The following is a 16,227-nucleotide window of genomic DNA, read 5'->3' on the forward strand; positions in this document are numbered from 1 at the left end:
TGAACTGAAACGAACTTGTTAAATCTGTGCTGACTTTTAGCTCACAGTCTGCAACTGTTCTAACATCGGCTTATTCATATAGAATCCATCCAGCAACATGTCAGGATAAATCAGCCTGACTCAACCTGTATCCCCATATTAGCAGCTCTCTGATCACAAAGACGGCTTTAATTATATTGTTGTGTTTTGTTAACTTCTAAACTTCAGTCATTTTGTATCATTAGAGCTGAATCAGTAGACAAATGTGACAAGAATCGTGTTGGTGTTCTCTCCTCACCTCTCTCCCCTCTGCCTCTTCCAACACATTGTGCCGCCGCCGCCGCCGCCTCAAAGGCCTTTGATCAGGAAGTGTGATTTAGCACTGTGTACATGCGAGCAACAAGCTCTCTTCCTCCTCCTCTTCCTCCCATCTGCACTCCTGTGATGTCTGCCCCGTTCAACAAAGAATGAATTCAACACTGACAAAGATTTGGTTCTCTCTCTCTCTCTCTCTCTCTTTCTGTCATCATCTTGTCTGTCCACCTCCTCTCTGCTCCTGTCATCCTTCTTTTCTTCCACAGGAATTCCAAGGCCTCCACATCCTCCAGATATATCTCCTTATTACCCACTGTCACCTGGCACTGTCGGCCAGATCCCCCATCCGCTAGGATGGTTAGTACCACAGTAAGCGAACCCTTTTTTATCCCTCTTTCTCCTGTGTTCTCTGATGGGTTGTGTGAAAAGGCTAGCAACGCCTACATACCGTAACGATTAATAAGCATGTACTGTATATCAAAGAGAAGACAATGAAAGCAGATATTACCATACATGCATGTGTGCCGTGCAGCAGGACATTTGTCTTTCTGTACACAAAGTCAACTCTGTCTCCTCTCTCTGCGCGAGTCCTCTAAATCTCCCAACTTGAGCCCTTAACTTTCCGACACACTCGCCGCTGGAGCGCAGCCGCCCGTCGCAGCCTCCTCAGGCCCTCGCCAACCTCAACTTGCTACTTTGTGGCAAATACTATTTTGCATGTCTCTGTATGGTCCAATTAGAGCAATGAACCGTGATTGCCCGTATTTTACCCACAATTCCACACGGGGGCTCTCCCTTGGTAACTCTTGTCAACACTTGTTAATATGACAAAAGGCTACAAATTAAGCTCTGTTAATTTAATGTTTTCTCACCGCGATCTAAATACCGAGAGAGGCCCCGAGCGCAGCCATGGCGCCCTTTGATTTGCTGCACTTTATTTTGGTATAAATTTACATTCATTATTGTTTGTCTTTGAATGTGTAGACCTCAATTAGCGTGATGGCTCCATTAAAGAGACCCGCGCTTCGTCTTTAATTATCACAACAAAACACCTAGTTCCAGCTTGGGGAGGAACAGGGCCCCACTCTGTCGACACCGAGCGAAGGGTTATGAAATTTAATTAGCCATTGCTATCAAGATTTGTGGCATTCAAATTGTTCAGAGTTTTCCTCCCTTTGATCTGCGCTCTGCAATCCCCTAGATTTTTGTCCTGATCAAATGAGAATAAAGAGGCCCACGGTGGGGAGAGGAGAGAGACAGAGGGCTTTACCTTCTCCTCTTCCATCAACCCTGTTCCTTTACCTTTTCGCCTTTCTTCTTTTCTTCCCCCTTCGCAGGCAAGGTCAACCTGTTTATCCAATCACAACAGGGGGTTTCAGACACCCCTACCCAACTGCGCTCACTGTCAACGCATCCATGTCAAGGTGAGTTGAGCCCTAGGAGCGAAACACACACACACACACACACACACACACACACACACACACGTGCTCTCACTCGTTCGTTCACTCGTGTGTTTGTGTTGGCTGCGAGGGCGCGCGTGCACACTCTCACGCAGAGACAGTGAGCAGCAACTTCTCCCTTAAGGAGAGCTCGCACTCCCCATCTCTGTGTTCAAAAGGCCAATTCTCCAGTGTGGGGGGCTCCAGCTAGCATGCTCAAATATTAATTATATTTATCATTTTCTAATGAGGCCCCTGAAGAACATTTACCCCCACTGCATGTCAGGCAGATCTGAAATGAGCCGGGGCATGTCCTTGCTGCGAGTTTGAGCAGCCAGACAGATAAACAAACACAGCAACACTTTGAAGGGGGACTAGCTGATATAAGCCGGGGCCTGACACTTGGCTAGCGCTTTGGTCCAGCCCATTAGGGTCCAGCTCAAGTGCTGCTGTGGACTTTAGTGCACCCATGGGGGGTATGTGTATTTGTTGCCATCTTGTATGCATGTGTGTGTGTTTCTCATTTGGTGTTAAACTACTTAATGTTCCCTTGAGAGACATGTGTCCTCCATATTGGTGGGGAAGCGTAAAGAATTAATTTAGGGTGACTAAAAAGCCGGTGATTTGTGGGTCTGAAGGAGCCAAAAAAGCAACAAGGCAAAAAACAAACAGCCTCCTACTCCACTCCCACTGCTCCTCCTCTTCCCTCCTCCTCCTTCCCTCTATACGCCCTTGCAGCAGGGGACTTTGGGCTGGTTTAGAGTCTAGGGATGAGGCCAAGCTTTAGTTTAATTACAGCCTGATTGGAAAAGCAGCTCCTGAGGGCGGCGTGTTTAGACCTCTGTGACATTGATGGATCATGTAGATGCAGGGAGGGAGGAGTCGCAAGGGGGGAGCGTAGCCCTAAGAATAATGGAAAGCCAGACCGTTCAGACTGTTTCCCTCTTTTTCCTTTCTTGTGTCGAACTTTTAAGTCATTGCGGTAGAAAGGGTGTCTGGATTTGTTCCTCCCAGGCCTTTCCGACCTAGTCTCAGGTGCAAAGGGTCAGACGGCAAGGTCTGTCCAGACATAGGCATCTGGCAGCAGCACCCATCCAACATGGGCTATAAGTGACTGCTAATTTGGTCCCTTAATGACAGCCTCTACATTGTGATCATCTTATTTCCAGTGCAGTTAATTGAATATACTGGCTGGGGTGCAGGGGGGGGACTGGCCATGGGGAAGAGCTAATGCCCTGTGATGAGGCCCCTAATTAAATTAGTATAACTGAATAGATGGAGGGCTCTGGGAGCTCTCTGGAGAATGGGAGGGTTTAACACATCTTCCCAAAAAAAAAAAAAAAATCCCCCAACTCCCTCCTTATGCATCCCTAAATTCTGACTTTGACAGTGTAGAGGAAAAGAATCAATTTGTTGACGAAATCTAATAAAAAAAAAATAAAAAAAAATCAGTCTAATTGTGTCAGCAAAATGGCAGGAGCCTTTCATACATAGCCTTCAGCCAGTTGGTTTTTGTTCAAAGAATGGACCAGACTGTTGTGATAGCTCAAACGATTTGTAGGGAGCAGGCTGAGTGCAGGAAATCGGAGAGAAAAGACATCCTGGCCTTGTACTCTTGTCGGGGAGCCGGTTCTTTCGCAGGAGCCTTCAATATCAGTCCCCTGTGCCATAGCCCGTACTGAATTAGGATGCAGGGAATGGATGTGGTAGCTAGTAGTCCTGCGATGAGCACCTTACACCTAGGTCCTGTTAAAAAATGCATTCTTTCAGGACGGAGGGGAAAAAGAGCCAAGGAGAGTAGAGACGGTCTGTGGAGCAAATGAAAGACATTATTTTGATAATGGGGTTGGAGCCAGTGCAGGTCCCCTGTATTGTGTGTGTGCGTGTGGATGTATGTGTGACAGGTGGGAGGATGTGAAGGCCCCTTTTGCCCCTTATGCTTAAGCCTGCCCTTTGATATGTTCCCCCATCATCCCGCTCCCTCTCTTTTCCTTGGGAACGGGAGAAGAGCACCGGCCGGATCATTATACATTAAACAGGCACGGGGGCTACTGCTTCGCATTGGCAATTAAATGGCACTGGCTGACACTGGGCTTGCTGCGCCAGTGACCCCCCCCACACACCCCAACACCGCCAGCCATTCTTACCTTTTCAGATTGAGACGTAGGAGCCCCGGGGTTGGGGTGGGTGGACGGGTGGGGGTCTCCGCTGCGTCTCCCTCTCTCTGTGTTGGTTAAATTGGTCCAAGGCGCCGCTTGCTGCTGATGAGCCCGGATGATGATGATGATGCCCCCGCGCTTCAAAGGGATGGCCGTCATGTTTAAACCATAACCTGGGCCATGCAGTGGCAGCAGGAGGAGGGGATGGGATGGGGGGAGGGAGGGAGGGAGGGAGAGAGGAAGCGAAGGAGCGTGGAGGTGGTGAGGGGACAGGGAGGAGGAGTAGAGAAGAAGAAGAAGAAGAAGAGGAGAAAAAAATAGATCTTGGAACAGAGGAAATTTTAACAAGTGCACAGAGAGAGAAGGAGGGAGGGTGAACAGGGAGAGAGGAAACGGAGTGAGCGAAGAAAATGCAGCAGCCCCTAATGATGGGCGATATGCAGCCACTGCTGCCGAGCTCCCCATCAACGGATGACATGGCACAAACACCAATGTGTCAGTGATGAAGGGAGAAGAGGGGAAAGGAGAAAAAGAGGGAAAGAGTTTGAGGGGGGGAGCGCACTGGCACTCCCCTGAGATGGCCTCCAACAGAAACTAGTTGTTCCTGGCGAGTTTATCCTCATCATTATATTCTGGCTCGGAGCCATGCAGCCAGACACAGCCGGATAATGAGCTGCTTTAAAAAAAAAAGAAGAAGAAGAAGAAGAAGAATTATTCCTCCTTTTTTTTCTCCTTCTCCTTCATCCTCCTCTCTTCTCTTAAATGCGTGTGTGGTCACGTGGAGCCGAGGCGCCGCGGTGTAAACACACACATGCAGATAGACGCGTTCAAATAATCTCACGCAAATAATTAGTGTCATACATTCACTGGCGCGTACAGTACAGCGGCGTCTTTGGGCCAGTGAAACGATTTCATAAATAAGGGTTTCTGGCCTGGATATGCGGAGCGGTTGGAGATGATGAAATGATGATAGAAGTGTCGAGGGATGAAGATAAAAATGTCAGTGCTGCTGACAGTGCTGAATTGGCAGAAACGAGTCGGGGGAGAAGCAAATAGAGACCCAATACCTGAAGTGATACCAGACTTTGATAGAGCATTTTAATCTGGTTTGCAATATTCTTTGATAAGAGAGAATGATTCAGGCTCTACCCCTCTAAAACCAGGCATTTTCATATCAACGTAACTGCTAAAAATGCGGTTTTCTCAAACACTGCGATGAGTTGAAGTTAAGCGATTGGCATTTGTCATCTTTGCGGATGAAAGGCATCGTCAGTGTCACTTAAAACTCACCGGGAAACCATTTCCTCCCCAAAATGTGAGTGTGAGGGGGGTTCGTCTTCTAGATCTAGAAGTCTCAGCGCTAATATGAGTCTGAACAGTCCCTCTGTGACTATGAGTGGAAAGGTGCACGGAGTCCTCAAGCCAACACATTTCGATTGAATCTATGACTGAGAATTGCTGCAATGAGGTTGTGATTAAATAAAGGAATTATCAAAATATGCTTGGTTAAAATGTGTGCAGCCTTTCAATAAGTTTATCCTTAGTTTGTCACTGGTACACAATATGTATTACTGATATCTTGTCATAAATGTGTATAGTTTGTGTATAGATTCTGTGATTAAATTAAACTGCTCCAATTGACCTAAAAACTCATTTTGAGTGGAATCTGTCCTGATTGGTTGTGAAGAATAACACAGGAATCAGCCGTGGACATTTTTATGTGAATGTTTTGTATGTGCATTTATGTCTTTTCTTGTGACTAAAGGCCAATTCCATTTCTGTTGAAGAAACTGAAAAAAACTACTTTATACGCATCATTGAAATCGACAGAAATGGAATTCAGCCCCTTTAGTCTTGTGTATACATGTGTTCCATCTCCCCATTTCACCCGTGTCCATTCTGACGATTTACACAGTCTTCTGTCCTCCAGGTTCCCCCCACACATGGTGCCCCCTCACCACAGTTTGCACACCACGGGCATCCCACACCCAGCCATCGTCACACCCAACGTCAAGCAGGAATCCTCCCACAGTGACATCAGCTCTCTCAACAGCTCGTGAGTAAACTTTCACTCGCCCAAACTCAGTCTCAGAAACCTCTTAGTCATAGGTTGACTCTGCTGACCTCTCTGCTCTCTGGTCCTCCACAGGAAACAGTCAGACGCTAAGAAGGAAGAGGAGAAAAAGAAACAGGTCCACATAAAGAAACCTCTGAACGCCTTCATGCTCTACATGAAGGAGATGCGGGCCAAGGTGGTTGCTGAGTGCACACTGAAGGAAAGTGCTGCCATCAACCAGATCCTGGGGCGAAGGGTAAGTCCGAACCCATCACACCCATCACACATCCCCTAACACTGGAATGGTCCAACTTAGCAGAGTGGACCAGACTTTGATGCTCAACATGGACTAACATACACCAGGGATTGAAAGTGAATGCCTTGTAGGATAGAAGATTAGCAGAGTTGTGCTAATCGAGGACCCCCATCGGGACTCACAGGCTTGTTAGAAGATATAGAAGTCTTCATGGTGACCTGATAGCCCAGTTTTGTAGATTTATGCCTCGCTTCCACTATGAAAACAAAAACGTAAGGAGAAGCACCACAAACACATTGTAGATCATTCCCATAGGAATGAATGGATGCTACTATATGGAAGCCCGACATTAACGCCGGTTCAGAACCTGCATACCTCTATTTTTCGTGTTCACGTTAAAAATCTTTCTCTGTCTTCTTCCTTGTGTCTTGTTTCTCATCTGACAGTGGCACGCCCTATCGCGGGAGGAGCAGGCCAAGTACTACGAGCTGGCCAGGAAAGAGCGACAGCTCCACATGCAGCTGTACCCGGGCTGGTCAGCACGAGACAACTATGTAAGTTTTTAAGTTTACAAGTCGTAACGGCCTGTTCTTTCCCTCTTTCACTAGGTGACATGACCAGGATGAGTTCGTTCTTTTTGCCTTTTTCTTTCACTCTTTCCTTTTGATATGTATTGATGAGACCGGACAGATTGCCTTGACCTAAGCCCATCTTCTAATGAAGGGAAGGAATAATTGTAACAAAGTCCGACCGTGATCTTGTTCATATGAATCCGCGGTGGATGTTTTTGGCGCCCTAGACGCTTTGTTCTGACACATAAGCGCGCAGATTCTCTTCAGTTTCGTCCAGTTTTTGGGATCAAGCTGACCAGAGTCGTCCACGAGCAGCCGTAGAGAAAATCTGTCTGGAAAAACCAGAAGCTCGTCAAGAGATGTCTAGATGTTCACAGAGCGGAGGAAAATAAGACAAAAGATTACAGAGAAAGAAGAAAAGAGCAGAAAAAGACAGAAAACAGAGAGCAGGGAGAGTTGTGGTCTGGCCTGCAGTGGCTGTTACAAACCGGAGGGCAGAGACAGAAGAAGAAAAAAACAGGCAGAGAAAAGAATGAATGAATAAATAAGTAAACACAAAGATGAGTCCTATTCTCTGTTTCATGTTTTGGGCATTCTGCAATATAATAACTAAGGTTCCTGTCTGTGTCTATTTTTTTCTTTCTATTTTTTTGGCGGCTAACCAACAGGGGAAAAGGAAGAAGAGAAAAAGGGAAAAGCAGCAAGCAGAGAGCAATGGTAAGTGAGCTGCAATTATCTCTCATATTAGAAGAGCCCCATCATGTGTCAGGCAGATGTGACATGTTGCAAGATAAAAGTCAAGCTAGTGTTTTTTTTGTGTGTGTGTTATGTTTCTTTTGTGTGTGTGTGTTATTGTGCCTGGCTTTTTTCTCTTCTTCTTTTTTTTTTTTTTTTTTTTTTGGTATAGTTATGCTACCCAATGCAATATTTAAATGGTAGAGTTGCTTGTAATACCCCCCTTTTCCCATTTTCCCCTAGCCTTCCCCAGCTAATAACAACTGAATATGCATGACCCCCCACACTCCTTCTCACCTCCCCTCTTGACACCCCCCCCTCCCTCCCTCCCTCCCCACTTTGCCCCATAGCGTTCTGGTATTGTGATATGTATGTTTTTGAGAATGTGAACTTGAAGCATTGTGAGAGCCATTAACTTTGCTAGTGTTGTGTGTGTGTGTGTGCGTGGCCCCCGTTTTATAATGCCTGTGCCCTGCAGATAGACCGCACTACAGTGCTGTGTGCGTGCGTGCTTGTTTTTGCGTGCGCGCGTGTGCTTGCTTGGCTGCCCCTTGCTTGCTTCTCGTGCATGCTTTTATATCAGAGGAATCACTCACATCTTTAAAATTAAGGAGGTTTGCTAATTCTATGATTCACCCCATTTCTCATGATTCACATTCTTCTTGATCGTTAACTGTTGAGGAGCGACTTGTTATCATGTATTTTGCGCTCGTTTGGTGACGGATTTCTTCTTGAAGGCCTCTCTATCTGTTCTTTTTTTTCAGAACACAGAGAATATTTTCCAAACCCTTGCCTTTCACTCCCTCCGATTACAGGTGCTAATGTCATTTTGAGTATTAAATTACTAACTTGTTTATTTTTTCTTCTTTTTTTTAATAATTAATGTATATGAATGTGCAATGTTAGGCAGGTTTAAGATTAAATTCACTTTGAAATATGCTCTCTTTTTTTTTTGCTTTGTTTGCTGCTTTCTTTTCTTAAAAAAAATGTTGCTATTGTTAATTTGAGCTAGATTATATTTCATTTAATTTCTTTCACTCATGTTGTTATTTAGTTATTAAGAGCATTTTTCCGTTTATGGCATTATCATAGTGCAGTATGCTTCAGGAACTGATGATATAAAGTTAGATTATCTCTGAAGGTTGTGATGTCAGGGTAAACCTCCTTAATCTATATGCTTCAGTAGCTGCCGCCTGTGCCTTTCCTATAGGCCAGCATGAGTTTGGCTCACTCCCCCTTTAAATCTGCCTCTAATGAGACGAGACCTGGACTCAAACGCCACAATATTCTGCTGTCACTCTGCTCTACTTCCCGTTACTGGATAGAGCAAGTGACTGGCAGCTTTCTCTGCGACAGTGCAGCCAATGTTGATGGAAAACAGTCAACTGTTTGATGCCAGGTCTAACGAGTAGATTCCCTCTTCGGGTTCCAGCCTTTTTTAATGCTTCCCCTGGCTAGGCCTAACTCACCACCGTGCTGTTTTAGCAGCCTGCTACTGCTGCCTAGTTCTAGCACCTTGACCTTGTCTTTTTGAAACCATAGTGCACTGATAACATCTAGCGGTAAATTAATCCAATCTGCATCTGCTCCAACCCAATAAGCACTTCCTGTCTTCAGCTTTAACTCCAGCTAGAGTTTAGATCACACGACTGAAAGTTTCCACTTTAATGTTATAATTTGCATGCATTTTGAGTTCCACTAATGTCTGAAACGCACTTGAGGCACACTTGAGATTGGCTTTAAGGGTTTTTTGGGGGGTTTTCTTCTTGCACAATGAGCCACTGCCAAGCTTCATAGATTCACTGTTACCTGTTTTTTCTCCTTATTTCTCTCCTTCTTTTTTGATTTCTGTTCCTTATGGTTTTTGGTTCTATTCCTCCACTCTGCTGGCTTCCCCCCCCTCCTTGTTGCGGCATCAGACCTGAGCGCTCCTAAGAAGTGTCGAGCGCGTTTTGGGCTCGATCAACAGAATAACTGGTGTGGCCCGTGCAGGTGTGTATGGTGTGTGCTTGCACCGGCCGGGGCCAGGTGAAGGCTGGGTTATCTGTACACTGGGACTTCCTCCTTCGCTCTCCCCGCTGCTGCCTTTTTTTTCTCTTCCTCTTCTCTTCCCCTCCCTCTGTCTGTCCCCGCCAGGCTATCGTGACCTCTCAGCTTCCTCCAGCCACGCCCTGCCGGTCTATCTCTAGGTTCCCCCCCACTATTTTGATTTTTTACCTCCTGTTTGGGAAGAAGGGTGTTAACAGCACATGCCAGAGTGTTTGTGTGAATGGTGTTTGTGCGTATGTATTGATGGGGTTTCATTGCAGGATGTACAGTACAATAAACTAAACTGGCAGGTCGGGGCTTGGAGGATCTGGAGCCTGATGGTTTGGTCACAATATGGAGGACATCCCAGTGTTGCCAGCCTAAACCTAAGCCCTGGCTACATGTTTTTTGTCTGTGCAATGACGTGTCCATTTTTCTTTCTTTTCTTTTTTTTTTTGTCTCTGTGTGTGTGTTTGTACCTCTTTGGCTAACAGATGCAAATACCCCAAAGAAGTGTCGTGCCTTGTTCGGGCTTGACCAGCTGAGTTTATGGTGCAAACCATGCAGGTATAACTGCTGTAGTGCCAATGGGAGGAAGACATCCACAATGAGCAGCTTCTTCTCCTTGATTATTATTATTATATCCCTCTAAAAACACAGTTTCCATCCGTGTGGTAACAGATGGCAAACTCTTCTTCTCGCTCCTTCGCTTTACTGAGGAGCCTCCTGCTGTAAATTCCCTCGCAGCAATTTTTTTCTCCCCTCATTGAACTCGGTTCAAGCCCAGTGGCAGAAAATGGATTTCTAAATAAGATCAACAAATATTTTATCTCAACAAACGTATCTCGCTGCAAGATCACGGCTTCCCCCAATGTAATTTGGAGTAACGTTCCTTGCAATCGGACTCATTGAAATCCATTTTCTCCCCAGGCGGTGGATAATTCCCTCCCATCTTAACTGTCATGTTTGTTCTAATTGGCGTCCTTTTTGAATAACAATGTTATGCTTACAAATTTAGCCCTGCTTTCTCTGAGGGCCTGCTCAGTGACACTCTTTTCTGTGCCCTCTTCCTCCTCCTCCTCCTCCTCCTCCTTCTCCAACCTCTTCTTCCTCCAAACTCCTCTTCAATAACCCTTACTTAGTCCCTACCTGTTGTCTTTCTGTTCTGACACAAGCAGTCTTTGAATTGGGAATATTTTCATGGTAGGTATTTGTTTCTGCTAAGTAATACCCTTCTCTGTGTCTGGCTTGCACCACACCCCCGCCCCACTCTTTCAACCATCGCCACACATTGTTTCCGCCGCTACGCCTTTCATTTGTTTTGATCATCTGTACGGGACGGCTCGAAGATCCAAATTGAATCGTGTGATTTTTGTGTTTTGCCACACTCCTAAGAGGTCATAAATCCATTTAAAGGGATTCAATTCAAATGTCCAACAAGAATCTATGCTTCTTGTCTTAAAATTGTCCTAAGTCTGACATCAGGCTCACCCACCTCCACACAGTCCTCTCCGCTCTCTTATCTCCCTCCCAGCTGACACAGACAATATCAAATATAACATTTATTCCTTAAACAATAATAGCAGATCATGAGGATCAGGAGACTGGAAAGCGGCATAATTTAGTCTCCTTCCATTTTAGGAGCCGAGAGGTTAAAAGTTCTCTCTGGGCTCCGTTTCCTAAAAGATGCATCTGGTGTAATTTCCCCCGAGACGGAGAAATCAATAACATACACGGGCACATACTATGAATCGATATGTCTGTTAAAAAATGGATATTAGCTCATTTGTTGCACTTTGACAGACAGTTATCGAGAGCAAGATGTGTATGTAGCAGCAAAATGATAGCTTTTTACGGCCAGTCGATACCCCCGCACCACCCAGTGCTGAGTGCACTTAAAAGCCTCATCCCCGCTCTTTCACAGATTTTTCTAGTGTTCTCCGCTGTCCGGTGTTGTGTGGAAATGCATGCCTGTGTTTCACCCTAGAATGCGATCAAGGTTTCGTGAGCCCTTGATTTGTTGATGTCCCCTCCTTCCTTTCATTCTCAGAAATCTGCTCTCTCGGTTCACGTAGAGTTACAGGAAACAGGGTTTGATTTGACTAAATTAAACAGTAGATCAGCCTTACATGTTACAAAAGGCTCAATCTCTCTCGTTCAAACACCTTTTACCTACTTCATGTCCCTCCCCGAGTCTTAAACACTGAAACTCCGTGGCCTTCGGGCATCCTCGTGATAGAACGGAGAGCTGAGAGAAGGGTCACTGTCAGGGTCAGGGTAAAGACGAAGTGGGCAGAGATTCCCCCTTAACCAAATCTGAACACTCGCAGCAGAGTCACCAGATAAATGCAACAATCCCCTACTCTCCTAACTCCCCCCGCCTCTCCCTCCCCTCCCGTGCTCGTTCGTCGGGTTCCACTGAGCGCAACGGGCCTGGCCTCGGGACTCTGCAGGCAGGCAGGCAGGGGGGGAGGGTCTCGACCCCAGGCAGGAATGCAAACATGATGCCTTGACCCCTCACGCACACACACTCGTGTCTGTGGGGCAGATACGGGGTAGTGTGGATCTTGTTGACTTTTTCGCCTCGCATCCAAACTCTGTCCCCTCAGGAGATGAGAGAGTTAGAGCCAGATCGAGGTAGAGGGAGCGAGACAGGTCCAGTAACCTCGTGTTGCTGGAGAGAACAGGCTGATCCCCAGCTGTAGCTCTTGCCTGTAAGAAAGGCTTGAGTTTACATCCAGAGAGCAACCATTACTCAACCCTAAATCTGCTTCGTTTTGTTCTCTCATCATCATCGTCATCATCATCATCATCATATCTGTGTGTGCTTTTCATTTCCCTGCTGCTTCCTGTCCAGGTGCTTCACCTGCGATCCTTCCTCCATGTCTGTCCTGTCTGGTGGTTTAGCCTTTGGAAATTGACTGTCATTTCTAGCACCTTTCATCTTAGCACAAGTTGACTTAAATGCGCCTTCAGAATGCGATTGGTCACGTAAAAGTAATGAAAAGTAATGGTTTTCCTTCATTTAAGGCGCATTTAAGTCAGCAACAGTGCTAAGAAGCGATGCAGTTTGAATACGTGATGCTAAAAGATGCTCTCTTTCTCTTGCCTTGTCCCTCAGGAGAAAAAAAAAGTGCATTCGCTACATCCAAGGTGAAGGCAGCTGTGCCAGTCCTCCCTCTACGGACGGAAGCTTACTAGACTCCCCCCCATCCTCCCCCTCCTCAGTGGTTCCCTCCCCCTCCTCAAAAGAGTCCAAACCTCAGACTGAACAAATGCAACCTCTCTCACTGACTATGAAACCGGCCCACCAGCCACTCCACCACCCGCACCTCCTGGCTGGGCCTCCACCATCTTTGGTTCAGCTGGAAAACTCTGCTGCAGCTAGCAACACGCCCGGCGCCTCCTCCCACAACGGAGCCCTGGAGCACGGCGACGTCTCGTCCTCGCGGCAGCCGGGCTCCTCTGTGGTGTCCTCAATGGCCCGGTCCTCGGCATCGCTGTGTCATTCCCACTCACTCCTCCCATCCACGGCCCCTCAGCCTCTGTCGCTAGTGACCAAGTCTATAGAATAGTCTACCCTATTCTTCTCCTCTTTTCTAGCTCTGCACACACACACCTTTCTAGGCCCTCCCTCTGCTATATTTCACTTGCCGTCAGTTCTTTTTCTCTTTCTGTTTCTGTGCCATACGGCTTGAAATTTTAGTTTTTGTTTTATTAAAAGTTCATTGGTCAATATTTGACCCCTCATTATCAAAAAATCTAATTATTATAAAGAAATGATACAATGAGCTGTAGTATAGCTTTGTGAATCTGCCAAAATTTTTATGAATTTTGTTTTTGTCTTTTTTGTAGTGTTAAACAGTGCAAACAGAAAAAATTATTTAGTTCAACTTCAAAATGTTTAAAAGACGGATATAAAAAGGTAGGCTAGATTATTCAGCGAGCCCTTTTCTTGAAAGAGTTGGTTCTCCTTCTTTATTTGTATTAAATACGAGCTTGCGAACCAATCATTTGACATCTGTTCAAACTCTAGGGGGGCATGAGGCTAGCGGTGACACCTCTCTGAGGAACAACTTTAATTGTGATGTTACTTGTTCTTGTTTAAATGTACAGAATAATGGGGAGGGGGGGATTACTGTGTTAAATATGCATTCTTCCACTGCGTTGTCTTTTTTCTTTGTTGTTTACCTTTGGGGTGGAGTCAGGCAAGTTGGGTGGGCTTGAGGGGAGGTCGGGGTGGGAGGGTTGCGGGTTATTAAATTCAAAATGTCACAACGCTAGGACCAGTAGTATTTATTGCTTTAGAGATTGCTTGTTGTATCTTGTACGTGTCTCTTTTTGACTTTTTTTTTCTTAATACATTGTACAAATATTTTTTCTTAAGGTAAGCGACTTATATATGAATGATCCATTTTTACAAGGAGGTTTTAAAAAGGCAAATCTTTTTGTTATTGATTTCTTTCCTCACTGAAAACCTGGATTCCACTCAGTGTACTGTGTAGATCTCATGAACAGAAGTATGCACAACTTCATTTCAAGAAATGCGTCTATAAGCCATTTTACAAAAAGAAGAAAAGAAAAACTTGAAACAAGAGACAGTTGGTACCGTGTCTTCAGTAGTTGGAAAAGTGTCTAAAGCCCTTCTTTTTTATTGCACAGTCACATCTCTCAGACTGTAGATTCGTGTACAGATTTTCCGTGCCAAATTTTGTGATAATTTTCTCTGCCCCTCTAACCACGCTGTAGGGATCTTTTTTTTTTTGTTTTGTTTTGTTGTCGTTTGTTTTTTTTTTTATTTCGATACCATTCTTTGCTGTGACGTTACATAGATTGCTATGTATGTAGTATAAATGTTGCTATAACAAATGTGTTTGGTAGCAAATTGTCAAATATTAAAATTTAAACTTAATAAAAAGGCGGACATCATACTGTATAAACCCACAAGGGCCAAATTATGTATATTAGGAGGTTCATAAAAAAACTATTAAATACAAAAAAATACACAAACTGCCACTTTTAAGTACACTACTACATATAGGTAGATAGAAAAAATAGGCATGTTGATGTTGCAAGAGGCTGTAAAAAAAGCTACAAGAGAATCATCCACTCGGTGCCATTGTAGTTGACATGACGCGACTGTAACCTGTCGATTTCTTCTCTGGTTTATTAAGATGCTAATGATAAATAGTTTGAATGTTTCCTTAACGGCTGTGATGTTCCTGTTCTATTTTATGCTCTTATCTTTTTGTTCGTTTGTTTTTTCCTGTTATTTTAAATGGTTCCAAAACCATGTTTTTTTGTAATGAATAAATGTTTATGCTGTACAGTCTCTGTAGCATGCAGTTCTGTATTAATAAAAGCAACTTAGTATGTGCACATCTTTGTCCTCCTTTTATTCTGAAATTCACGGGCAGGTGCAGCGACCTAAGAAAATGTTTAAACAGCAACTTGGCAGGAAGCTCTCATCCAGCTGCATTTCTCCTCTATAGTTTAGAACAGAGAATTATAACAGATGATATGACAAAGTCACTAAGGTATCTACTGAAAAGAAAATGTTTAGAGTAATCGTCAATGATCATCCCTGAAGCTGCTTTTGAGAATCATGCAGTTGCAATTAAAAATTGGAAATACTGTATTAGGTTTCCTTAAATTCAATGGCCACTCATAGTAACCCACATAAACACCAACAGTATTAACGAGTTGTTTATCTTAGTTCCAGTTCTAATTGTCAAAAAATTAATCCAGACAGGAAGTTTTAATACACAGTCCTGGGACTAGTACACTTTCCAAAATGACATTGTTTTCACTACTTTGTGTTTGCAAACATACACACTTATCACCAGTCTTCATAACATTTATTAGTCTAAATGCAGGGCATCACTTCAAATACACTCAATAATAATTTAACAATTAATCAGCCACAAACAGCAGAGTTCTTATGAAATGTGTCTGAAAGAAATGACCCCAAATCCAATTTACACTGACTACTTATTGTTAGCATAATAAAAAAAAACTTTTTCAGGGTGTGATCACTAACACTGCTTTTATACTCACCTACACTTTATGGCAAACAGCTGTGGAACATTGGACTGTTCATCAGCTAAGTTACAATGCTGTGTCCGGACTTTTGATAAATGAGAATCCCATTGACTGATGATGGTCAAGTATTCATCTTCATGAACTCACCTGTAACCCTTGTTAACTGAACTGTTTGCATAATCCAATCATCATGGATTACTTGGAGTTGTCGTGAAGGAAGAGGACAAAATCCACAGTGGATAGCTTCAGCCGTGTCCTTCAGCTGCTGCTGCTGCGACCTGGAAAGGCCAGAATGGGCCCAGGAAGTACAACCAACTTCGGGTAATTGAGATGGTGTTTGCACCACCAGCCCAAAAGATCCATGTTGATTTCTATTCAGTGGATCTGTGTTACATACAATTCTACTTCATCAGTCTTTGAAGTTCACTGAAATGTTGGGTTGCCGCTTCAGTATTGACATCGCTAAGCTGCGTTCGAACCTCAAGACGTAGCTCAGAAAGCAGGAATGTGGCGACCTTGTGTTGGTCCTTTGTCTCAACCTTTCATGTGATCCAGTCGAGATGCCTCTCACAGATAATTGCCTCAGCTGCTCGAATCAGAAGAACAATAGGTATAGTTGCGTACTGGTCTCCTTCAAGTTCAC

General features: G+C 44.6%; 1 protein-coding gene across 22 annotated transcripts in view; it reads left to right on the top strand.

The window, feature by feature from the left end:
- tcf7l2 (transcription factor 7 like 2) overlaps positions 1-14,921 on the top strand; it is a 90,537-nt gene extending 75,616 nt beyond the window's left edge. For 3 of the 22 annotated variants that reach the window (XM_084342382.1, XM_084342388.1, XM_084342402.1), the window contains 9 exons: positions 561-663; positions 1,632-1,718; positions 5,811-5,951; positions 6,045-6,207; positions 6,654-6,761; positions 7,433-7,496; positions 8,279-8,329; positions 9,434-9,506; positions 12,664-14,921. In XM_084342382.1, the coding sequence (XP_084198508.1) occupies positions 561-663; positions 1,632-1,718; positions 5,811-5,951; positions 6,045-6,207; positions 6,654-6,761; positions 7,433-7,496; positions 8,279-8,329; positions 9,434-9,506; positions 12,664-13,117 (1,244 nt within the window). In that variant the 3' untranslated portion in view covers positions 13,118-14,921. Of the gene's footprint in view, positions 1-560; positions 664-1,631; positions 1,719-5,810; positions 5,952-6,044; positions 6,208-6,653; positions 6,762-7,432; positions 7,497-8,278; positions 8,330-9,433; positions 9,507-10,036; positions 10,110-10,684; positions 10,747-12,663 lie in introns of those variants that run through there. The other 19 variants (XM_084342399.1, XM_084342385.1, XM_084342397.1 and 16 more) reach the window with 16 other exon arrangements.
- The last annotated feature ends 1,306 nt before the right edge of the window (positions 14,922-16,227 follow it).

The sequence above is a fragment of the Pagrus pagrus genome, assembly GCF_965226575.1.
Source record: "Pagrus pagrus genome assembly, chromosome: 21".
NCBI classification, from domain to species: Eukaryota; Metazoa; Chordata; class Actinopteri; order Spariformes; family Sparidae; genus Pagrus; species Pagrus pagrus.